The sequence below is a fragment of the Tetrao urogallus genome (assembly GCF_951394365.1).
Source record: "Tetrao urogallus genome assembly, contig: scaffold_206, whole genome shotgun sequence".
Classification (NCBI taxonomy): Eukaryota; Metazoa; Chordata; class Aves; order Galliformes; family Phasianidae; genus Tetrao; species Tetrao urogallus.
This window is the reverse complement of record NW_027638938.1, coordinates 1-22,695: the sequence shown is the minus strand read 5'-3', so window position 1 is coordinate 22,695 and position 22,695 is coordinate 1. Positions and strand designations below refer to the sequence as shown.

At 64.6% G+C, this 22,695-nt stretch overlaps 6 protein-coding genes across 6 annotated transcripts; 1 reads left to right on the top strand and 5 right to left on the bottom strand.

The window, feature by feature from the left end:
- Positions 1-188: 188 nt before the first annotated feature.
- UFC1 (ubiquitin-fold modifier conjugating enzyme 1) lies at positions 189-1,155 on the bottom strand (the record flags this gene model as incomplete). The annotated part of the gene is made up of 4 exons (XM_079551114.1): positions 189-265; positions 382-445; positions 661-728; positions 1,033-1,155. Coding segments are annotated over 4 exons (332 nt in total), but the record flags the coding sequence as incomplete, so codon positions are not given.
- A 915-nt stretch (positions 1,156-2,070) lies between these two features.
- APOA2 (apolipoprotein A2) lies at positions 2,071-2,477 on the bottom strand (the record flags this gene model as incomplete). The annotated part of the gene is made up of 2 exons (XM_079551113.1): positions 2,071-2,203; positions 2,275-2,477. The coding sequence occupies 2 exons, from the start codon at positions 2,475-2,477 to the stop codon at positions 2,071-2,073; spliced, it is 336 nt and encodes a 111-aa protein (XP_079407239.1).
- Positions 2,478-3,993: 1,516 nt separating this feature from the next.
- Positions 3,994-6,943, top strand: TOMM40L (translocase of outer mitochondrial membrane 40 like; the record flags this gene model as incomplete). Its single annotated transcript, XM_079551117.1, has 9 exons — positions 3,994-4,093; positions 4,627-4,694; positions 4,808-4,900; positions 5,140-5,241; positions 5,351-5,456; positions 5,562-5,684; positions 5,775-5,851; positions 6,347-6,449; positions 6,534-6,943. 9 exons carry the CDS (start codon positions 3,994-3,996, stop codon positions 6,671-6,673), a joined length of 912 nt encoding a protein of 303 aa, XP_079407243.1. The 3' UTR covers positions 6,674-6,943.
- Positions 6,944-7,042: 99 nt separating this feature from the next.
- LOC306957639 (nuclear receptor subfamily 1 group I member 3-like) lies at positions 7,043-9,911 on the bottom strand (the record flags this gene model as incomplete). Its single annotated transcript, XM_079551118.1, has 8 exons — positions 7,043-7,172; positions 7,443-7,548; positions 7,620-7,736; positions 7,807-7,952; positions 8,196-8,401; positions 8,473-8,645; positions 9,204-9,334; positions 9,748-9,911. 8 exons carry the CDS (start codon positions 9,909-9,911, stop codon positions 7,043-7,045), a joined length of 1,173 nt encoding a protein of 390 aa, XP_079407244.1.
- Positions 9,912-11,021: 1,110 nt separating this feature from the next.
- Positions 11,022-15,288, bottom strand: LOC306957637 (nuclear receptor subfamily 1 group I member 3-like; the record flags this gene model as incomplete). The annotated part of the gene is made up of 8 exons (XM_079551116.1): positions 11,022-11,151; positions 12,849-12,954; positions 13,026-13,142; positions 13,213-13,358; positions 13,652-13,857; positions 13,929-14,101; positions 14,586-14,716; positions 15,125-15,288. The coding sequence occupies 8 exons, from the start codon at positions 15,286-15,288 to the stop codon at positions 11,022-11,024; spliced, it is 1,173 nt and encodes a 390-aa protein (XP_079407242.1).
- Positions 15,289-16,397: 1,109 nt separating this feature from the next.
- On the bottom strand, positions 16,398-20,406 carry LOC306957636 (nuclear receptor subfamily 1 group I member 3-like; the record flags this gene model as incomplete). Its single annotated transcript, XM_079551115.1, has 7 exons — positions 16,398-16,527; positions 17,681-17,975; positions 18,046-18,191; positions 18,678-18,883; positions 18,955-19,127; positions 19,683-19,813; positions 20,243-20,406. 7 exons carry the CDS (start codon positions 20,404-20,406, stop codon positions 16,398-16,400), a joined length of 1,245 nt encoding a protein of 414 aa, XP_079407241.1.
- Positions 20,407-22,695: the final 2,289 nt, after the last annotated feature.

Sequence of the window (22,695 nt, the reverse complement as noted above, 5' to 3'; positions counted from 1 at the left end):
GGGAATCCTGAATCCTCCCTCCTGAATGAGAATCCCTCCCAAACGTGCTGCCCCCCCCCCGCTTCCAAATCCTCCTCCACATAACCCCCAAAAAGGAGCAAATTGCTCCCAAAACACGAAGCCCCCTCCCCAAAACCGAGCACAAACCCCCTTGCAGGATCTGCCTCCCCCACCCCCCCCTCACCCACCTGTACATTTTGGCCGTTTTCCCATCCAGCTCTGGGATGGCGATCTCAGGAGCAGTGTTGGGGTACGTCACCGGGATCTGGGGGGGTTGAGGGGGGGTCGCACACACAGGGAAAGCTTGGAGACACTGGGAAAAAAGGGGGGAGAGGGGGGGAGCAGTTTCTCCCTCCCTTCCTCCTCCTCAGCCACACTCACCTCAAACTCAATGGCAAATTCATACTTGAGCAGCTCATGGATGTGCCAACAGCGGCCGGACCACCTGGGGGGGAAGGGAGGAGGAAATCAGGTCTGGGGGGGGGGGGGGGGTCCCGGGGGGCTCCATGCACTGCAGTGCAGCCCCACGCCCCGCCCCCACGGCCTGAAGCCCCGCCCCCACGGCCTGACCCCCACCCCCGATTGGTTTAGCCTTCCCGTAACCCCGCCCAATCAACGCAAAGCCACGCCCCTGACCTAAAGCCCCGCCCACCTACGCACCGCGTGCCTTCCGCGTTGGACTCGAGGCGGAACCAGTCATTGTCAGAGGCCTTGTTGTGCTCCACGTACTGCAGGGGGTGACGGGGGGGGAAAGGTTAAAAGGGGGAAAAGCGGGGAAAAGCGAAGGGAAAAGATAAAGGAGAAACGGAGGCAAAAGATGGGAAGATTGGAAAAAGAAGGAGTAAAAAACAGGAAAAATGGGTAGGGGGGAAACAGAATAATGAGGGAAAAGGCGGAAAAAGGAAAGGAAAAAGTGTGGGAAAAAAAAAGGGAATAAGGGAGAAAAGGGGAAATGGGGGAGCAAAAAAGGAGAAAGCTGGAAAAGGGGAGGGAAGGAAGGGAACTTCCGGAAACGAAGGGACGCCGCCGCACCTGTATGAGCGCCCGGTATTCCTCCTTGAGGCGCTCGGCCCAACGCTCCCGGTCCCGCGGCCCCGCCGCCGTCCGCAGCAGCGGCACCGCCGCCACCGCCCGCCGCGCCGCCTCCTCCGCCATCGCGGGGCCCGGAAGCGGCACTGGCCCGTGAGGGCGGGGATGACTGCGCCGCCATCTTGGCCGCGGGCGGAAATGACGCAAAGGGGGCGGGGAGAAGAAGGAGCGCCGCCATCTTGGAGAAGGGCGCGGACGGAAGCGCCGCCATCTTGGTGAAGGGCTGGAGGGCGCCTCCGCCATGTTTACTGCGGGTACGAGGCGACGTTGCCTGAGGAGCCGCCATCTTTAGTGCTGGCAGCGCTCAGTGTCGGCGGCCTTCAGCTGCACTTTGGTTTTTTTCCCCATTTTTTCTTTTTTCCCTCTTTTTTTCTTTTTTTCTCTCTCCCCTTTTTTCCTCTTCTTTCTCCCCTCTTTATTTCTCTTTCTCCCCATTTTTCCCTTTCACCCCCCAATTTTTCCTATTCATTTTCCCTTCTCCCCCCTTTTTACTTCTTATTTCCCCCTTTTAATTTCCTTTACTTTCCATTTTCTCTCTTCTTTCATTTTTCCTTTCTTTCTTTACCTTTTTTCCCCACTTTTCTCCTCCCCTCTTTTCCTCTTTTTTCCCATTTTCATTTCCCTCAGAGTTCCCCTTTTTCCCCTCTTTTCTGCTTCTCTTTCCCTCCCCCCCCTTCTCCCCCCCTTTCTTTTCGTTCCCCCCGTCCCAAGAGCTGAGCACTCCCATATCCCAATTTCCCCATATCCCCATTATTCCCCTCTCTCCCTTCACCCCATATCCCCCATCCCTGCCCCACATCTCCACGCGCCCCACGTCCCAACAACCCCCATCCCTCCACCCACCCCACAGCTCCGTATCCCCAACACAAACACGCACCCTCCACAGCAGCTCCATGCTTTATTCCCCCCGTATCATCACTGTGGGGCTCAGCCCCATTCTTATGGGGCTCGGTCCCCTTCCTATGGGGCTCGGTCCCCTTCCTATGGGGCTCGGTCCTTCTCCGTGCCCCCAATTTTCCCCAAATCCAGAAGGGAGGAGAACAGCCCCAGCACGTTGCTGCGCAGCTCCTGAGCCAAAGGCCTCAGCTGCACCTCTGCACGCTCAGCATAAGCCCTGTGGGACACAGGGGGGCTTAGGGGGGGGGGTCCCTATGGGGCCGCCCCACATCCCAGCCCCACACGTACTTGGCCTGCTGCTGGATCTCGTCCGCCCGCAGGCGCTGGGGCAGCTCTTTGGTGATGAAGTCGCTCAGGGTCTGGAAGTGGCGGCTCAGGAGGGTGGTGGTGTCTGGGGGGGTCTCCGGGGGGTCTTCGGTTTGGGGCACGGCTGCGGCCCCCACATGGCACACGCAGAGCAGCAGCAGCGCCGCGACCCACAGACGTTTCATGGCAGTGGCTGAGGGTGGTGGCGGCCATGGGGCACCGTCCCCTTTCCAGGGGGCTGCACCCCATATTGGTGGGCCACAGCCCACCCCGTTGCCCAGGAGCCACCCCACAACCCCTGCCTTGCTCCCACCTGTGCCCCACGCCTCCATTCCGCCCCGCAGCCCCATCTCACCCTATGGCCCCGTTCCACGCCACAGCCCCGTCCCCCCCCCAGCCCCATCCTGCCCACCCGCCTCGCAATCCCACCCCGCAGCCCCTCACCAGAGCAGAACTGAAGACTGCGGTGCCTCTTTGAGGACTTCAGGTCCTTTTATCCCCCTGCTCAGCCCCCGCCCCTGGGCTGGGGGGCTGTGCCTGGGTAAACACCGCAGGGTTGAGGGTCACCGGTGGGGAGGAACAGCCCCACCTCAGCCCCATTGCGGGCGGCCCCGTGCCAAGGGGTCCCAGCCCTGTGACCCCCTGGTGGCTCCTCATGGGGGTGAGGGGTGACACAAGCAGTATCCCCATGGCATGTTGCTACCCCACAGTTCTGCCCCAGGACCCCCCCCCCCCCCTCGTAGCCCCCTGGCCGCCCTCTCTCCACGATCCCATTTCTGTGTGTGTGTGTGGATGGAAGGGTCATTGGAGGGTGCTGCCCACCCCCCCCCCCCCCCCCCCCACCCTAATCGCTGTTACCACCCGGGGGGTCAAAGGTCGTTGTCCACCCTTATCACTGACCCTCGGCCATGGTGTGACAGCGTCACACGCAGCCACCATAGGGGACACTGCTGCTGTTTGGGGACAACGTGTTCAAAGGGCACAGGGGTGGCTCTGGGGGCAACATCCATCTGTCCCCAATGGGTGGTGGGGGCCCTTTCCTGGAAAATACACAGAGGGGCACAGGAAGGGACATGGGGGGGTCCAGGGACGTGGGGAGAGCACATGGGGCAGACAAGAAGGCTGGGGACAGAAAGGGGACATGGTGGGAGCAGTGGGGAGGGGATGCAGGGAGGGGACATGGCGTATGGATAGGGGACATTGGGGAGGGTGGGCAGTGGGCACAGGGAGTGGCGTAGGGACGCTGAGAGGGGGGGCACAAAGAGGGACATGATGGGGGTGTAGGGAGGTGACACAGGGCAGGATACGGGGATGCGCGGAAGAGACGCAGGCTGTGCCCGCGGGGAGGCGGGAGAGAACAGAGGGGACGCAAAAAGGGGGGCGGAACTCGGAAACTGCGGAACTGTGCCACGAGGGGGGCGGATTCCGGGGGGACGACGGAGCGCGGTGCACCGCTCCTTCGGGCTCAGCCAATGGGAGCGTAGCGCTGCCCGCACCCAAAATGGCGGCCATCCCACCCCTCCGCCCGAGCCAATGGGAGGGCAGCGTTGCCCGCACTCAAGATGGCGGCCTCGGCCTCAGCGTGGGCGAGGCCTCACGAATCCCTTCCGGCTGCGCTGCCCCCACCTGCGATGGCGGCGCCCACAGCGCTCGGGGGGGGCGGGCGGCGGCCGTAGGGCCGGGCCGGGCCGGGGGGGGGGAATGGGGAACGCGTGGGGTCCCGCCGTGCCCCGAGCACCGCGCCGGGGGGAGAACCTGGGGAACCCGGGGAGCTTCGATGAGCTGCACCGACAGTGCAAAGGTTGGGGGGGGGGGAAATGGGGGAGTGGGGAGCGGAACGTGGGGGGCAGACGGGGAGAATTGAGGGGAGGGGGGGCAGAGCTGGGGGGGCCGTGGGGCTGGGGGTGGGGGGTTGTGGGGGTCTTTGGGGTCACAGGGGACGCGGGGGGGGGGCGGAATGGGGGCGGGCGGAGGGGAATGGGGGGCATTGAGGGGCACGGGGGGGTTATGGGCGGGCATTGGGGACAATGGGGGCCGTTTGGGGGCATTGGGGGTGCGGGGGGGGGCGTTTGGGGGGACAGGAGGAACCTGGGGGGGCATTGAGGGGATAGAATGGGGGGCATTGAGGGGCACTGAAGGGCATTGGGGACACGGGGGGGTTATGGGCGGCCATTGGGGACAATGGGGGCCGTTTGGGGGCATTGGGGGGCGTTTGGGGGGGCATTGAGGGAACAGAACGGGGGAGCAGTTGGGGGGCAGTTTGTGGTGGGGTTTTGGGGGGGGTTGGGGGTCTCCCCTCGATGTCCCCACGCCGTTTTCCTTCTCTCCCCACAGAGGTTTTCCCACAGCAGATGGAGGGCGTGAAGCTGATCGTCAACAAAGCCCTCAGCAGCCACTTCCAGGTCTTGGGGGGGGGGGGGACACACAGCGATGGGAGGGGGCACAAAGTGCCACCACGTCCCTGTCCGCCCTCCCCACCCCCAAAGGCACTGATGCTGTCCCCCCCCCCCCACAGGTGACACACACGGTGCACATGAGCACCCTGGGCCCTTCTAATTACCACTTCAATGCCACCTTCGTTGGGGACCGGCAGCTGGGGCCCACTGAGGTGAGGGGACCCCCGAAGTGGGGCCTTGGTGGGGGGCTTCCAGGGGGTCTGTGGGGTGAGTGGTCCTGGGGTGGCTTTGGGGCGACCCTGGGGTGGCTGCAGGGCTCGGAAAGAAGCAAACCGGGTGTCCGAGGGATGGCAGTGGGGTGGTGTGGGGCAATGAGGGCACAGTTGGTGCAAGGGAGAGGTGGCACGGTGTCCTTGTCACCCCCCTGAGCCCGTCCCCCATCGTCCCCAAGGCGTTCCCCACTCTGGTGGGGGACATGGACAACAGCGGCAGCCTCAACGCGCAGATCCTGCACCTCCTGGCCGAGCGCATCCGCACCAAAGCTGTCTTCCAGGTGGGGCTGGGGGGCTGGTTTTTTTTGGGGGTGGGGGGTGACAGCGGGGCAGGGGTGTCACCATCACCCATTGCATCCTATCCTCCCCCCCCCTCCCCCCTGCTTTCAGACCCACCAGGCGAAATTTGTCACCTGGCAATTTGACGGCGAGTACCGCGGGGACGACTGCACAGCCACCCTGACCTTGGGCAACCCCGACCTCCTCGGCGGGTCTGGTAAATGGGGCGCCCCCCCCCTCCTCAGTCCCCCCCCCCCCCCCCTAAAGTCCCCTTGTGGGGCCATCGAAGCCACCGGGCGCTGAGGTCCCGCTGTCCCCGCAGTGATCCTGGTGGCACATTTCCTTCAGAGCATCACCTCCCGCCTGGTGTTGGGTGGGGAGATGGTTTACCACCGGCGGCCGGGGGAGGAAGGAGCCATCCTGACACTGGCAGGGAAATACACCGGTATGGGGGCACCCGGCCGCTGGTGACACCGCGTTGTCCCCAGGGTTGTCCTCATGTCCCCTTGCCTGTCCTCTCGCTTCTTTCTTCCAGCTTCCAAGTGGGTGGCGACGCTCAACGTCGGCTACGGTGGCGCCCACGCGAGTTACTACCACAAAGCCAACGAGCAGGTGGGCATCTGGGCCGCTGTGGGGTGGAGAACCGCGGTGCCCTGGGGTGGTTGGGTTGGAGGAGCTCCTGAAGACCAGGGGACTGGGGGGGTCACAGCGTGGTTGGGTTGGAAGGGATCCCAAAGACCGCAGAACTGTGGGGTCACAGCACGGTTGGGTTGGAAGGGGGCTCAGGGACCACAAAACTGTGGGATCTCAGTGTGGTTGGGTTGGAAGGGATCCCAAAGACCACAGAACTGGGTTGGGAAGGACCTGGAAGGATGTGGAATCATGGAGGCGTTGGGGGTTTGGGCTCAACTACGGGAAGTTGTGGGTTGATGGAAGGTTTGGGTTGGGAAGGACCCCAAAGCTGGCAGATGAATGGGATCAGAGCGCCGTCGCGATGTGAGGGGCTCTAAGGACCACAGAACCGTGGGGTCGCAGCACGGTTGGGTTGGAAGGGACCTCAGCCCCCCCCCCCAGACCCCCCCAACCCCACACGCTGGTGCCCCCCAGGTGCAGGTCGGCGTGGAGCTGGAGGCCAACACGCGGCTGCAGGACACCACCTTTGCTTTTGGCTACCAGCTCAACCTGCCGCAGGCCAACGTCGTCTTCAGAGGTGAGTGAGGGGCTGCAGCCACCCCCCCCCCGCCCCCCGTGTGACCCCAGCCTCTCACCCCCGCCCCCCCCTTCCCCCCCCCAGGGCTTCTGGACAGTAACTGGAGCGTCGGGGCAGTGCTGGAGAAGAAGCTGCCCCCCCTGCCCGTCACGTTGGCTCTGGGCGCTTTCCTCAACCATTGGAAGAACCGTTTCCACTGCGGCTTCAGCGTCATCGTGGGCTGAGGGCCGGCGCTGCCACCGTCCTGCTCAGGGAGCCACCGTGCCACAGGGGAACCCGGCACCCGCCCCAGGGCCACCCGCCGTCTGCCCCACAGCCCGGCTGGGGCCGGGGTCTGCCAGCACCGTGGGACGCAGCGTCGGCACCAGGAGGATCTTTGGGTTGACGCGGCCGCGGTCGGGGCTTCCATCCCGCCCGCCCCGCAGCTGCTCTGCCTCAGTTTCCCCCCCTTTGGCCACGCGGGGAGGGGCTGGAAGCGCCCTGCAGAGCGCAGCCACAGAGCCTGGAAAAATAAAAGAGCTTTACTCTGCCCTGCAAAGTGCGACGGAGCCCCGCGCGCGCGAGGGGCCGGGGGCTGAGCGCCTGGCTGGCCTTCAGCTGATGATTTCGGAGAGCAGCGGCGTCATGCTGGAGAGCAGCTGCATGTGGAGGATCTGCCGCGTGTTCTCCACCTTCAGGGTCTGCAGCTCCGTCAGCAGCAGCAGCAGCTTGGCGTAGAGGAACCTGGGCCGGGGAGCAGCTGCTGGGCGCCCCGTGGTGCTGGGGGCGCTTTGGGGACCGCGAGGTGCTGGGGACGAGCGGAGGAGTTGGGAGCCACGTGTGGCGGCGGGGATTGCGAGGTGGCGTTGGGGGACCACGTGTGGCAGAGGGGATGAGCAGGTGGCACCAAGAGCCACACCAAGTGTTGGGGGTGATGTGTGAAGATGGGGACGACCGTGCGGATTTGGGGATCAGAGGTGGCGTTGGGGACCAGGTGGTGGCCGTGGCGGCTACCTGCCCTCGGGCATGGGGTGCTGGTGGTCGATGTAGCTCTTGAGCGTGAGGGCCACCTTCTCCTGCAGCTGGTCAATGACATCCCGCTGGGTGACGCTGGCGTGGTCTGGGGGCGACGGGGGGCCGTCAGCTGGCGGCCAGGGGGAGGGAGCCCACCGCGGCCACCACGTCCCCTACCTGGCGAGAAGAGCAGCATGGCCAGCAGCAGGACGTACTCAGCCTCGTGCAGCCGCAGCTTCTTCAGGCTGACGTGGAATTTGAGCAGCGGCTCCAGGTAGATCTGCTGGAAGCCGGCTGTGCCGAGCGAGGGGACCTGTGAGCCCAGATGGGGATGCGGCCGCCCCTCCGCCCCCTCAGCGCTCACCCAGAGCTCCGTCCTCGATGGTGAAGCAGTGCTGCCCGCACTCCCAGGCGTTGGTTTCCTCGTTGAACACCGTGTTGGACTGGATCTGGCAGATGCCCAGCGTGGCTCCTTTGAGCAGCGAGATCTGGTCATCGATGGGCAGCCCTCTGCAGGGGGACAAGGTGACAGGAGTGGGATGGGGCCACGTTGGGTTGTGGCACGAGGTGGAGGGATATCACAGGGTTGGGTTATTGGATTGATGGGGGGACAACGTTGGGTTTGGGGATGGAATTGGATTTGGGATGGCGTTGGATTTGGGATGGCGTTGGATTTGGGATGGTGCTGGGTTGGGATGGTGCTGGATTTGGGATGGCGTTGGATTTGGGATGGCCGCCCGGCCCCACGCTCACCTGAACGCTGGGATCTCCTTGGCGAATTTGATGACCTGCTGGATCATGAAGGTGCTTTTGTGGGCGATGTAGAGCAGGATGGAGAAGACGTCGGGCAGCACATCCTCATCCAGGCAGTTCAACTGTGGGGCCAGGGGTGCCGAAGGGTCGCCCGGTCCGGGGGGGCTCTGGGAGTGCAGGTCGGGGACGCAGAGACGCACAGCAGGCTGGGGGCAGAGCTGTGGGGTCAGCAGCCGCCCGGGGCTGGACACCGACGGCGCCGTGGTTCCCAGCTCACCCGGTAGTGCTGGAACTGGGAGAAGCTGGAGTCGAAGGTGCGTTTGTGTGCGGCGATGAGGATGGTGATGAGCTCCTGCTGCTCCTCCGTCAGCCCCCTGGGCTGCGCCCGTGCCAACTTCCGCTGCAGCCGCAGCGCCCGGCGCCGGCCCATGGCCTCCTCTGACATGATCACTGCGCCCCACACGTGTCAGCAGCGCCAGGCTGGTGGCCATGGTCACCACCACCGGGCGCACGGAGCTGCTGGGGCGCCGCCATCCCTCCCTCGTCTCAACCCCACAGCCCTGTGCCTTCAGCTTGCTGCCCTGCCCCTGTCCTCTGTGGCCCCTCTGGGTCCCCTCTCCCTTTTGTGCAGCAGGGTCCCCAGACGCCCCCCGCACGCCCGCCGTTGTCCTACTGATGTCCTCCAATCTTCTTTGTCCCACTGGGGTCTCCCGAATGTCCTCTCTGGCTCCTCTCAATGGCCTTTGTCCCACCTTGATCTCCCGTCGCACCGTCTGAGTCCCCCGCATTCCCTCTCTCTGTCTCCTGTCATCCCACCCAAGCCCCATCTCAGCCCCCAGTGCCCCACTCCGTCCCTCCTCATCCCTTCCACCCTCACATCCCCTCTTCACCCCCATCCCCTCCCATCTCCCCTCTCTCAAAGCCCCTTTCTCCCACCCCAGCGTCCCCCCTTGTCCCTACTCCCCCCCTCCCTCCTCCCCCCACGCCCACCCCCATGGTGCCACTCACTGTCCTTCCTCATCCCCACGTCGAAGCACTTCTGCAGGCGACATGCCTGGCACTGCCGGCGCTTGGCCTTGGTTATGGGGCAGCTCCGGGAGAAGGGGCAGGTGAAGTGCACAGCCTTAAGGATGGAGCGCCTGGGGGTCACGGGGATGTGGGGTTATGGGTGAGGGGGCCGTGGGGCTTGGAGTCGGGGTGCTGGAGGGATGCGGGAGAGGGGGACAGGGGGGATGTGGAGTTGGAGCCGTGGGATGGGGAGCGAGGGACGAGGGAATCCGGGACGTGGGGACGTGGAGAGGAGATGTGGGATGCGGGGATGTGGGACGTGGGGACACGGGACAGGGGGACACGGGGGCAGAGCTGAGCCGTGACAACCGGCGTCGTGCCCTGGGGGCAGAGCAGCGCTCAGGTTGGGGACGCCGCTGTCCCCGCTGTGCCTTCGCGTCCGCTGTCGTCCCGTGCCGTCCTCTCTTGTCCCCTGTCCCCCGTCCCCTTCTGTCCCCCCCCCGTCCCTCTCCGTCCCCCCTCGTCCTGCCCAGCCCCGTCCCACCTGAAGAACCCTTTGCACCCTTCGCAGCTCATCACATGGAAGTGGTACCCGGTGGCGCGGTCCCCGCACACAGCGCACACCTTCGGCTCCTCGGGGACATCGGTGACACTGGGGCAGCGCTGCGCTCCGGGGCTGTCCGGGTCCGAGAGGCTGCACAGGGACATGGCTGGGGACCCTGTGGGCACAGCGCCTGCGGGACGCCGTGTGACGTTGCCATGGTGTGACGCCCGGCCCTGCCCCGGCGCCGCGTCCCCTCCCTGTCCCCTCAAAGCCACCTCGTCCCACCGGCCCCACAGGGCTGACCCACGGGGAGAAGGAGCCCTCCGGTACCTGGGCCGCTGTGCCCGCTGTCACCGCTGTGGTTGCGTCCCCAAAGTCCCCGCTGCTGTGGGCTTTGTCACCGCTCCACGATCGTCCCCAGTGTGGCCCCGTGGACTTTGAACTTTGAACTTGAGCTGCGGGGAGGCGGGGATGGGTGGCACGTGGGGACAGGTGGGGATGTGGGTGGCACGTGGGGATGGGCAGGGGATGGCGCTGAATGGGGACGGGTGGGGGGCAGGGGGAGGGAGGTAAGGGACAAGAAGGGGGCAGGGATGGGGAGACGTGGGGACAGGGGTGGGGGGAAGCAGGGGAGAGGCTTTAGGATAAAGGTATGGGGACAGGGGAATTGCAGGGGGCAGGGATGGGGACAAAGTCATGGGGTGGGTGGGACTCGGGGATGGGAAGGGGGGGACAAAGCCAGGCTGCTCTCCTTTGGGTGTCCATGGTGTCCCCCTGGGGTTTGGGGTTGCACTTTTGGGAGACCCCACTCCTCCCATTGGGGTTTCTGGGCGTTCTGAGTGCCCCATAAGGGCTTGGGGGCGCAGCTTTGGGTCATGGGACGCTCCCTGACCTGGGTGGGGGCCTTGGGGTGCAGCCTTGGACGGCCCCAGTGACCCTGCAGGGTTTTAGGGTGCACCTTCGGGTGCTCCTCGCCCATTATTGATGCTGGGGGAGCTTCTGGGATGTGGTTGGGTTGGAAGGGATCTCAGGAAATACAGAAGTGTGGAACCATCGGGTTTTTGGGTTTACGGCGTCAAAAGTGATGGACTGATGGAACAGCTGGGGTGGGGAGGGACCCAAAAGACGGACGGAGGCACGGGATCAGAGCGCAGCTGTGTTGAGAGCGACTCCAAAGAGCACAGAGGCAGGAAAGAGAAAAGAGCTTTACTGTGCCCTGCAAAGCGCGACGGAGCCCCTTCCGTGGGGCCGGGGGCTGAGCGCCTGGCTGGCCTTCAGCTGACGATTTCGGAGAGCAGCGGCGTCATGCTGGAGAGGTCCTGGATGTGGAGGATCTGCCGCGTGTTCTCCATCTTCAGGGTCTGCAGCTCCGTCAGCAGCAGCAGCAGCTTGGCGTAGAGGAACCTGGGCCGGGAAGCAGCTGCTGGGCGCCCCGTGGTGCTGGGGGCGCTTTGGGGACCGGGATTTCTGGTGGTGTTGGGGATGATCTGCGGTGCTGGGGACGGTTTGTGGCACTGGGGACCACGTGTGGTGTTGGGGATGAATTTGGGGTTGGGGACCAGGCGCTGAGTTTGGGATGACTGTGTGGAGTTGGGGACCATGAGTGGCATTGGGGGCCATGTGGCGTTGGGGATGAGCAGGTGGAGCTGGGGACAACGTGGAGCTGGGGACAACGTGGAGCTGGGGACAGTGTGGAGTTGGGGACAGTGTGGAATTGGGGACAATGTGGAGTTGGGGACAGTGTGGAGTTGGGGACAGTGTGGAGTTGGGGACAGTGTGGAGCTGGGGACAACGTGGAGTTGGGGACAGTGTGGAGTTGGGGACAACGTGGAGCTGGGGACAGTGTGGAGTTGGGGACAGTGTGGAATTGGGGACAATGTGGAGTTGGGGACAGTGTGGAGTTGGGGACAGTGTGGAGCTGGGGACAACATGGAGTTGGGGACAGTGTGGAGTTGGGGACAATGTGGAGTTGGGGACAGTGTGGAGTTGGGGACAGTGTGGAGCTGGGGACAACGTGGAGTTGGGGACAGTGTGGAGTTGGGGACAACGTGGAGCTGGGGACAGTGTGGAGTTGGGGACAGTGTGGAATTGGGGACAATGTGGAGCTGGGGACAGTGTGGAGTTGGGGACAGTGTGGAGCTGGGGACAACGTGGAGTTGGGGACAGTGTGGAGTTGGGGACAACATGGAGCTGGGGACAGTGTGGAGTTGGGGACAGTGTGGAATTGGGGACAATGTGGAGTTGGGGACAGTGTGGAGTTGGGGACAATGTGGAGTTGGGGACAGTGTGGAGCTGGGGACAACATGGAGCTGGGGACAGTGTGGAGTTGGGGACAGTGTGGAGTTGGGGACAGTGTGGAGCTGGGGACAACGTGGAGTTGGGGACAGTGTGGAGTTGGGGACAGTGTGGAGTTGGGGACAGTGTGGAGTTGGGGACAGTGTGGAGCTGGGGACAACGTGGAGTTGGGGACAGTGTGGAGTTGGGGACAACATGGAGCTGGGGACAACGTGGAGTTGGGGACAGTGTGGAATTGGGGACAGTGCGGAGTTGGGGACAATGTGGAGTTGGGGGCAGTGTGGAGTTGGGGACAGTGTGGAGTTGGGGGCAGTGTGGAGTTGGGGACAGTGTGGAGTTGGGGGCAGTGTGGAGTTGGGGACAACGTGGAGCTGGGGACAACGTGGAGTTGGGGACAGTGTGGAGTTGGGGACAGTGCGGAGTTGGGGACAATGTGGAGTTGGGGGCAGTGTGGAGTTGGGGACAGTGTGGAGTTGGGGGCAGTGTGGAGTTGGGGACAGTGTGGAGTTGGGGACAATGTGGAGTTGGGGGCAGTGTGTGGCACTGGGGACGACCACGTGTGGAATTGGAAGGACCGATAGAGTTGGGCACCACACGTGCTGTTGAGGATGACGGCGTGGCTTTGGGGACCGTGTGCGGCACTGGGGACCACGTGCAGAGTTGGGGACGACCGTGTGGAAGTGGGGACCAGGCGAGGCACTGAGGGTGACCCCACAGCACTGGGGATCAGGTGTGTGAATGGGGACGGCCGTGGAGTTGAAGAGCACGCGTGGCGTTGGGGACCAGGTGGTGGCCGTGGCGGCTACCTGCCCTCGGGCATGGGGTGCTGGTGGTCGATGTAGCTCTTGAGCGTGAGGGCCACCTTCTCCTGCAGCTGGTCAATGACATCCCGCTGGGTGACGCTGGCGTGGTCTGGGGGCGACGGGGGGCCGTCAGCTGGCGGCCAGGGGGAGGGAGCCCACCACGGCCACCACGTCCCCTACCTGGCGAGAAGAGCAGCATGGCCAGCAGCAGGACGTACTCAGCCTCGTGCAGCCGCAGCTTCTTCAGGCTGACGTGGAATTTGAGCAGCGGCTCCAGGTAGATCTGCTGGAAGCCGGCTGTGCCGAGCGAGGGGACCTGTGAGCCCAGATGGGGACGCGGTCGCCCCTCCGCCCCCTCAGCGCTCACCCAGAGCTCCGTCCTCGATGGTGAAGCAGTGCTGCCCGCACTCCCAGGCGTTGGTTTCCTCGTTGAACACCGTGTTGAACTGGATCTGGCAGATGCCCAGCGTGGCTCCTTTGAGCAGCGAGATCTGGTCATCGATGGGCAGCCCTCTGCAGGGGGACAAGGTGACAGGAGTGGGATGGGGCCACGTTGGGTTGTGGCACGAGGTGGAGGGATATCACAGGGTTGGGTTATTGGATTGATGGGGGGACAACGTTGGGTTTGGGGATGGAATTGGATTTGGGATGGCGTTGGATTTGGGATGGCGTTGGATTTGGGATGGTGCTGGGTTGGGATGGCGTTGGATTTGGGATGGTGTTGGATTTGGGATGGTGCTGGGTTGGGATGGTGCTGGATTTGGGATGGCGTTGGATTTGGGATGGCCGCCCGGCCCCACGCTCACCTGAACGCTGGGATCTCCTTGGCGAATTTGATGACCTGCTGGATCATGAAGGTGCTCTTGTGGGCGATGTAGAGCAGGATGGAGAAGACGTCGGGCAGCACATCCTCATCCAGGCAGTTCAACTGTGGGGCCAGGAGTGCCGAAGGGTCGCCCGGTCCGGGGGGGCTCTGGCAGTGCAGGTCGGGGACGCAGAGACGCACAGCAGGCTGGGGGCAGAGCTGTGGGGTCAGCAGCCGCCCGGGGCTGGACACCGACGGCGCCGTGGTTCCCAGCTCACCCGGTAGTGCTGGAACTGGGAGAAGCTGGAGTCGAAGGTGCGTTTGTGTGCGGCGATGAGGATGGTGATGAGCTCCTGCTGCTCCTCCGTCAGCCCCCTGGGCTGCGCCCGTGCCAACTTCCGCTGCAGCCGCAGCGCCCGGCGCCGGCCCACGGCCTCCTCTGACATGATCACTGCGCCCCACACGTGTCAGCAGCGCCAGGCTGGTGGCCATGGTCACCACCACCGGGCGCACGGAGCTGCTGGGGCGCCGCCATCCCTCCCTCGTCTCAATCCCACAGCCCTGTGCCTTCAGCTTGCTGCCCTGCCCCTGTCCTCTGTGGCCCCTCTGGGTCCTTTCTCCCTTCTGTGCAGCAGGGTCCCCAGATGCCCCCCTGTACTCTCAATGGCCTTTGTCCCACCTTGATGTCCCGTCACACCGTCTGAGTCCCCCGCATTCCCTCTCTCTGTCTCCTGTCATCCCACCCAAGCCCCATCTCAGCCCCCAGTGCCCCACTCCGTCCCTCCTCATCCCTTCCACCCTCACATCCCCTCTTCACCCCCATCCCCTCCCATCTCCCCTCTCTCAAAGCCCCTTTCTCCCACCCCAGCGTCCCCCCTTGTCCCTACTGCCCCCCTCCCTCCTCCCCCCACGCCCACCCCCATGGTGCCACTCACTGTCCTTCCTCATCCCCACGTCGAAGCACTTCTGCAGGCGACACGCCTGGCACTGCCGGCGCTTGGCCTTGGTTATGGGGCAGCTCCGGGAGAAGGGGCAGGTGAAGTGCACAGCCTTAAGGATGGAGCGCCTGGGGGTCACGGGGATGTGGGGTTATGGGTGAGGGGGCCGTGGGGCTTGGAGTCGGGGTGCTGGAGGGATGCGGGAGAGGGGGACAGGGGGGATGTGGAGTTGGAGCCGTGGGATGGGGAGCGAGGGACGAGGGAATCCGGGACGTGGGGACGTGGAGAGGAGATGTGGGATGCGGGGATGTGGGACGTGGGGACACGGGACAGGGGGACACGGGGGCAGAGCTGAGCCGTGACAACCGGCGCCGTGCCCTGGGGGCAGAGCAGCGCTCAGGTTGGGGACGCCGCTGTCCCCGCTGTGCCTTCGCGTCCGCTGTCGTCCCGTGCCGTCCTCTCTCGCCCCCCCCGTCCCCTTCTGTCCCCCCCCCGTCCCTCTCCGTCCCCCCTCGTCCTGCCCAGCCCCGTCCCACCTGAAGAACCCTTTGCACCCTTCGCAGCTCATCACATGGAAGTGGTACCCGGTGGCGCGGTCCCCGCACACAGCGCACACCTTCGGCTCCTCGGGGACATCGGTGACACTGGGGCAGCGCTGCGCTCCGGGGCTGTCCGGGTCCGAGAGGCTGCACAGGGACATGGCTGGGGACCCTGTGGGCACAGCGCCTGCGGGACGCCGTGTGACGTTGCCATGGTGTGACGCCCGGCCCTGCCCCGGCGCCGCGTCCCCTCCCTGTCCCCTCAAAGCCACCTCGTCCCACCGGCCCCACAGGCTGACCCACGGGGAGAAGGAGCCCTCCGGTACCTGGGCCGCTGTGCCCGCTGTCACCGCCGTGGTTGCGTCCCCAAAGTCCCCGCTGCTGTGGGCTTTGTCACCGCTCCACGATCGTCCCCAATGTGGCCCCGTGGACTTTGAACTTTGAACTTGAGCTGCGGGGAGGCGGGGATGGGTGGCACGTGGGGACAGGTGGGGACGTGGGTGGCACGTGGGGATGGGCAGGGGATGGCGCTGAATGGGGACGGGTGGGGGGCAGGGGGAGGGAGGTAAGGGACAAGAAGGGGGCAGGGATGGGGAGACGTGGGGACAGGGGTGGGGGGAAGCAGGGGAGAGGCTTTAGGATAAAGGTATGGGGACAGGGGAATTGCAGGGGGCAGGGATGGGGACAAAGTCATGGGGTGGGTGGGACTCGGGGATGGGAAGGGGGGGACAAAGCCAGGCTGCTCTCCTTTGGGTGTCCATGGTGTCCCCCTGGGGTTTGGGGTTGCACTTTTGGGAGACCCCACTCCTCCCATTGGGGTTTCTGGGCGTTCTGAGTGCCCCATAAGGGCTTGGGGGCGCAGCTTTGGGTCATGGGGCGCTCCCTGACCTGGGTGGGGGCCTTGGGGTGCAGCCTTGGACGGCCCCAGTGACCCTGCAGGGTTTTAGGGTGCACCTTCGGGTGCTCCTCGCCCATTATTGATGCTGGAGGAGCTTCTGGGATGTGGTTGGGTTGGAAGGGATCTCAGGAAATACAGAAGTGTGGAACCATCGGGTTTTTGGGTTCACGGCGTCAAAAGTGATGGATTGATGGAACAGCTGGGGTGGGGAGGGACCCAAAAGACGGACGGAGGCACGGGATCAGAGCGCAGCTGTGTTGAGAGCGACTCCAAAGAGCACAGAGGCAGGAAAGAGAAAAGAGCTTTACTGTGCCCTGCAAAGCGCGACGGAGCCCCTTCCGTGGGGCCGGGGGCTGAGCGCCTGGCTGGCCTTCAGCTGACGATTTCGGAGAGCAGCGGCGTCATGCTGGAGAGGTCCTGGATGTGGAGGATCTGCCGCGTGTTCTCCATCTTCAGGGTCTGCAGCTCCGTCAGCAGCAGCAGCAGCTTGGCGTAGAGGAACCTGGGCCGGGAAGCAGCTGCTGGGCGCCCCGTGGTGCTGGGGGCGCTTTGGGGACCGGGATTTCTGGTGGTGTTGGGGATGATCTGCGGTGCTGGGGACGGTTTGTGGCACTGGGGACCACGTGTGGTGTTGGGGATGAATTTGGGGTTGGGGACCAGGCGCTGAGTTTGGGATGACTGTGTGGAGTTGGGGACCATGAGTGGCATTGGGGGCCATGTGGCGTTGGGGTTGAGCAGGTGGAGCTGGGGACAACGTGGAGCTGGGGACAGTGTGGAGTTGGGGACAGTGTGGAATTGGGGACAATGTGGAGTTGGGGACAGTGTGGAGCTGGGGACAATGTGGAGTTGGGGACAGTGTGGAGCTGGGGACAACGTGGAGCTGGGGACAACGTGGAGTTGGGGACAGTGTGGAGTTGGGGACAACATGGAGCTGGGGACAGTGTGGAGTTGGGGACAGTGTGGAGCTGGGGACAATGTGGAGTTGGGGACAACATGGAGCTGGGGACAACATGGAGCTGGGGACAGTGTGGAGTTGGGGACAGTGTGGAGTTGGGGACAGTGTGGAGTTGGGGACAGTGTGGAGTTGGGGACAACGTGGAGTTGGGGACAGTGTGGAGTTGGGGACAGTGTGGAGTTGGGGGCAGTGTGGAGTTGGGGACAGTGTGGAGTTGGGGACAGTGTGGAGTTGGGGACAGTGTGGAGTTGGGGGCAGTGTGGAGTTGGGGACAGTGTGGAGTTGGGGACAGTGTGGAGTTGGGGACAACGTGGAGTTGGGGACAGTGTGGAGTTGGGGACAGTGTGGAGTTGGGGGCAGTGTGGAGTTGGGGACAGTGTGGAGTTGGGGACAGTGTGGAGTTGGGGACAATGTGGAGTTGGGGGCAGTGTGTGGCACTGGGGACGACCACGTGTGGAATTGGAAGGACCGATAGAGTTGGGCACCACACGTGCTGTTGAGGATGACGGCGTGGCTTTGGGGACCGTGTGCGGCACTGGGGACCACGTGCAGAGTTGGGGACGACCGTGTGGAAGTGGGGACCAGGCGAGGCACTGAGGGTGACCCCACAGCACTGGGGATCAGGTGTGCGAATGGGGACGGCCGTGGAGTTGAAGAGCACGCGTGGCGTTGGGGACCAGGTGGTGGCCGTGGCGGCTACCTGCCCTCGGGCATGGGGTGCTGGTGGTCGATGTAGCTCTTGAGCGTGAGGGCCACCTTCTCCTGCAGCTGGTCAATGACATCCCGCTGGGTGACGCTGGCGTGGTCTGGGGGGCGACGGGGGGCCGTCAGCTGGCGGCCAGGGGGAGGGAGCCCACCGCGGCCACCACGTCCCCTACCTGGCGAGAAGAGCAGCATGGCCAGCAGCAGGACGTACTCAGCCTCGTGCAGCCGCAGCTTCTTCAGGCTGACGTGGAATTTGAGCAGCGGCTCCAGGTAGATCTGCTGGAAGCCGGCTGTGCCGAGCGAGGGGACCTGTGAGCCCAGATGGGGACGCGGTCGCCCCTCCGCCCCCTCAGCGCTCACCCAGAGCTCCGTCCTCGATGGTGAAGCAGTGCTGCCCGCACTCCCAGGCGTTGGTTTCCTCGTTGAACACCGTGTTGAACTGGATCTGGCAGATGCCCAGCGTGGCTCCTTTGAGCAGCGAGATCTGGTCATCGATGGGCAGCCCTCTGCAGGGGGACAAGGTGACAGGAGTGGGATGGGGCCACGTTGGGTTGTGGCATGGGGTGGAGGGATGGCAATGGGATGGGTTGTTGGATTGATGGGGGGATGGTGATGGATTGGGATGGCGCTGGGTTGGGGGTGAGGTTGGGTTCGGGATGGCGTTGGATTTGGGATGGCATTGGATTGGGATGGCATTGGATTGGGATGGCGTTGGATTTGGGATGGCGTTGGATTGGGATGGCGTTGGATTGGGATGGCGTTGGATTGGGATGGCGTTGGATTTGGGATGGCGTTGGATTGGGATGGCGTTGGATTGGGATGGCGTTGGATTGGGATGGCGTTGGATTTCGGATGGCGTTGGATTTCGGATGGCTTTGGATTGGGATGGCGTTGGATTGGGATGGCGTTGATTTGGGATGGCGTTGGATTGGGATGGCGTTGGATTTGGGATGGTGCTGGATTTGGGATGGCCGCCCCAGCCCCACGCTCACCTGAACGCTGGGATCTCCTTGGCGAACCTGATGACCTGCTGGATCATGAAGGTGCTGAGGTCGGCAAAGTGGGGCAGGACGGAGAAGACGTCGGGCAGCACATCCTCATCCAGGCAGTTCAACTGTGGGGCCAGGGGTGCCGAAGGGTCGCCCGGTCCGGGGGGGCTCTGGGAGTGCAGGTCGGGGACGCAGAGACGCACAGCAGGCTGGGGGCAGAGCTGTGGGGTCAGCAGCCGCCCGGGGCTGGACACCGACGGCGCCGTGGTTCCCAGCTCACCCGGTAGTGCTGGAACTGGGAGAAGCTGGAGTCGAAGGTGCGTTTGTGTGCGGCGATGAGGATGGTGATGAGCTCCTGCTGCTCCTCCGTCAGCCCCCCGGACTGCATCTGTGCCAACCTCCGCTGCAGCCGCAGCGCCCGGCGCCGGCCCACGGCCTCCTCTGACATGATCACTGCGCCCCACAAGTGTCAGCAGCGCCAGGCGTGGTGCCGAGCGCGGCACTGGGCGCACGGAGCTGCTGGGGTGCCGCCATCCCTCCCTCGTCTCAACCCCACAACCCTGTGCCTTCAGCTTGCTGCCCTGCCCCTGTCCTCTGTGGCCCCTCTGGGTCCCCTCTCCCTTTTGTGCAGCAGGGTCCCCAGACGCCCCCCGCACGCCCGCCGTTGTCCTACTGATGTCCTCCAATCTTCTTTGTCCCACTGGGGTCTCCCGAATGTCCTCTCTGGCTCCTCTCAATGGCCTTTGTCCCACCTTGATGTCCCGTCGCACCGTCTGAGTCCCCCGCATTCCCTCTCTCTGTCTCCTGTCATCCCACCCAAGCCCCATCTCAGCCCCCAGTGCCCCACTCCGTCCCTCCTCATCCCTTCCACCCTCACATCCCCTCTTCACCCCCATCCCCTCCCATCTCCCCTCTCTCAAAGCCCCTTTCTCCCACCCCAGCGTCCCCCCTTGTCCCTACTGCCCCCCTCCCTCCTCCCCCCACGCCCACCCCCATGGTGCCACTCACTGTCCTTCCTCATCCCCACGTCGAAGCACTTCTGCAGGCGACACGCCTGGCACTGCCGGCGCTTGGCCTTGGTTATGGGGCAGCTCCGGGAGAAGGGGCAGGTGAAGTGCACAGCCTTAAGGATGGAGCGCCTGGGGGTCACGGGGATGTGGGGTTATGGGTGAGGGGGCCGTGGGGCTTGGAGTCGGGGTGCTGGAGGGATGCGGGAGAGGGGGGCAAGAGGACGGGGAGACGGGGACCAGGGGACGTGGAGTTGGAGCCGTGGGATGGGGAGCGAGGGACGAGGGAATCTGGGACGTGAGGACGTGGAGAGGAGATGTGGGATGCGGGGATGTGGGACGTGGGGACACGGGACAGGGGGACACGGGGGCAGAGCTGAGCCGTGACAACCGGCGTCGTGCCCTGGGGGCAGAGCAGCGCTCAGGTTGGGGACGCCGCTGTCCCCGCTGTGCCTTCGCGTCCGCTGTCGTCCCGTGCCGTCCTCTCTCGCCCCCCCCGTCCCCTTCTGTCCCCCCCCCGTCCCTCTCCGTCCCCCCTCGTCCTGCCCAGCCCCGTCCCACCTGAAGAACCCTTTGCACCCTTCGCAGCTCATCACATGGAAGTGGTACCCGGTGGCGCGGTCCCCGCACACAGCGCACACCTTCGGCTCCTCGGGGACATCGGTGACACTGGGGCAGCGCTGCGCTCCGGGGCTGTCCGGGTCCGAGAGGCTGCACAGGGACATGGCTGGGGACGGGGACGGGGCCGTCAGGGGGGGGTGACGGCGGGGCTGCGTCCACAAGGGGACCTGGCCGTGTGACGTTGCCATGGTGTGACGCCCGGCCCTGCCCCGGCGCCGCGTCCCCTCCCTGTCCCCTCAAAGCCACCTCGTCCCACCGGCCCCACAGGCTGACCCACGGGGAGAAGGAGCCCTCCGGTACCTGGGCCGCTGTGCCCGCTGTCACCGCCGTGGTTGCGTCCCCAAAGTCCCCGCTGCTGTGGGCTTTGTCACCGCTCCACGATCGTCCCCAGTGTGGCCCCGTGGACTTTGAACTTTGAACTTGAGCTGCGGGGAGGCGGGGATGGGTGGCACGTGGGGACAGGTGGGGACGTGGGTGGCACGTGGGGATGGGCAGGGGATGGCGCTGAATGGGGACGGGTGGGGGGCAGGGGGAGGGAGGTAAGGGGCAAGAAGGGGGCAGGGATGGGGAGACGTGGGGACAGGGGTGGGGGGAAGCAGGGGAGAGGCTTTAGGATAAAGGTATGGGGACAGGGGAATTGCAGGGGGCAGGGATGGGGACAAAGTCGGGGAGAGGGGTGGGGAAGATGTGGGCAGAGGCAGAGATGGGGACAGGGATGGGACAAACATGGGGACACGAAGAGGGGAAGCAGGGGACAGGCTTTAGGACAAAGCCATGGGGACAGGGGACACAGAGGGGACAGGGATGGGGACAAAGTCGGGGATAGGGGTGGGGAAGATGTGGGGAGAGGCAGGGATGGGGACGGGGATGGGGACACACAGGGGGCAGAGATGGGGACAAAAGTCGAGGCTCAGACTGGGGGGACGCGTGGGGGGGGTGTGTCCGGTGAGCCCCGCCCCCCTCTCTTCCTATTGGCTGCCGGCGGCTGTCACTCAAGCGCGCCCCCTTTAAAAGCGGATTCGGCGCGGAGCGGCGCAGAGCGGCGGATGGCGATGAGTGCGGTGAGAATTGGGGGGAAAAAAGGGGAAAAAGGGGAAAAAAGGGAAAAAAGGGGGGAAAAAGGGGAAATCCGGGCTCACCCGCTGTCACCCGCCGTTCCCCGCCGTTACCCGCCGTCTGCTCTCCCCGCAGCGCAGCCCCGATGCATCCCCGCGTCCTACGGAGGCACCCGGAGGGCAGCAGGAAGGTGAGGGACCCCATATGGGAACTGCAGAGATGTGGGGCGGGTGGGATTCGGGGATGGGGAGGAGGAGGGGGGGGGACGAAGCCGCGCTCCTTCGGGTGTCCCCGGTGTCCCAGAAGGGCTTGGGGCTCGCACGTTCTCCCATTGGGGTTTTGGGGGGCAGCTCTGGGTGCCCCGTATGGGTTTGGGGGTGCAGCTTTGGGTCATGGGGCGCTCCCTGCCCTGGGTGGCGGCGTTGGGTGGCCCCAGTGCCCCTATGGGGTTTTGGGGTGCGCCTTTGGGTGCTCCTTGCCTTGTGTTGATGCTGGGGGGGCTTTTGGGGTGCGCCTTTAGGTGTCCCAGGATGGTTTTGGGGCGCACCCCGGGCTTTCCCATTACAGACGGGGCTTTTGGGGTCCCCCGTTGCTCTCTGTGGGGTTTTGGGATGCACCTTTGGGCGCTCCTTGCCCCGTATTGACATGGGGGGGGGGCTTTTGGGGTGCATCTTTAGGTGTCCCATGAGGGCTTTGGGTCGCATTTCGGGTATCCCCATTACAGACGGGGCTTTTGGGGTCCCCCGTTGCCCCCTGTAGGTTTTTGGGGTGCACCTTTAGGTATCCCACGACGGTTTTGGGGCGCACGCCGGGTTTCCCCATTACAGACGGGGGCTCTTTTGGGGTCCCCGCGTCTCTGACACAGGGAGGGGGGTGCTGGCATCGCTCCGAGGGGCTGCGAGCAATGCAGCCCCTTTTGTGTCTCTCCCCCGACCCCAAACCCCGCAGCCAAAGCTGCCGACCCCAAAAGGACGGAGGAGGAGGAGGAGGAGGAGCTGATCGACATCGATCTGAGCGCACCCGAAACGGAGCGGGCGGCTCTCGCCATCCAGGGGAAATTCCGCCGTTTGCAGAAACGCAAAAAGGAATCGGGACCCTAAAGACCCCCCCGCCCCCCCCCCCTCCATCACCCCTCCGACCCCATTATTCGCATAGGGGCCGCAGCCCCATCCCACCCCCCCCCCCGTCCTCATTATGGGGGCTCAGCTCTCCTATGGGGTCAACGTCAAGAGTTCAGCCCTAACCCATAGGTGAGGGTCCCCCCCTTTAATGTGGGGGGTTGGGGGGGGGTCCCCCGATGTCCCCCAGCCCTGCCGTAAGGGGGGGGGCACCTCTCC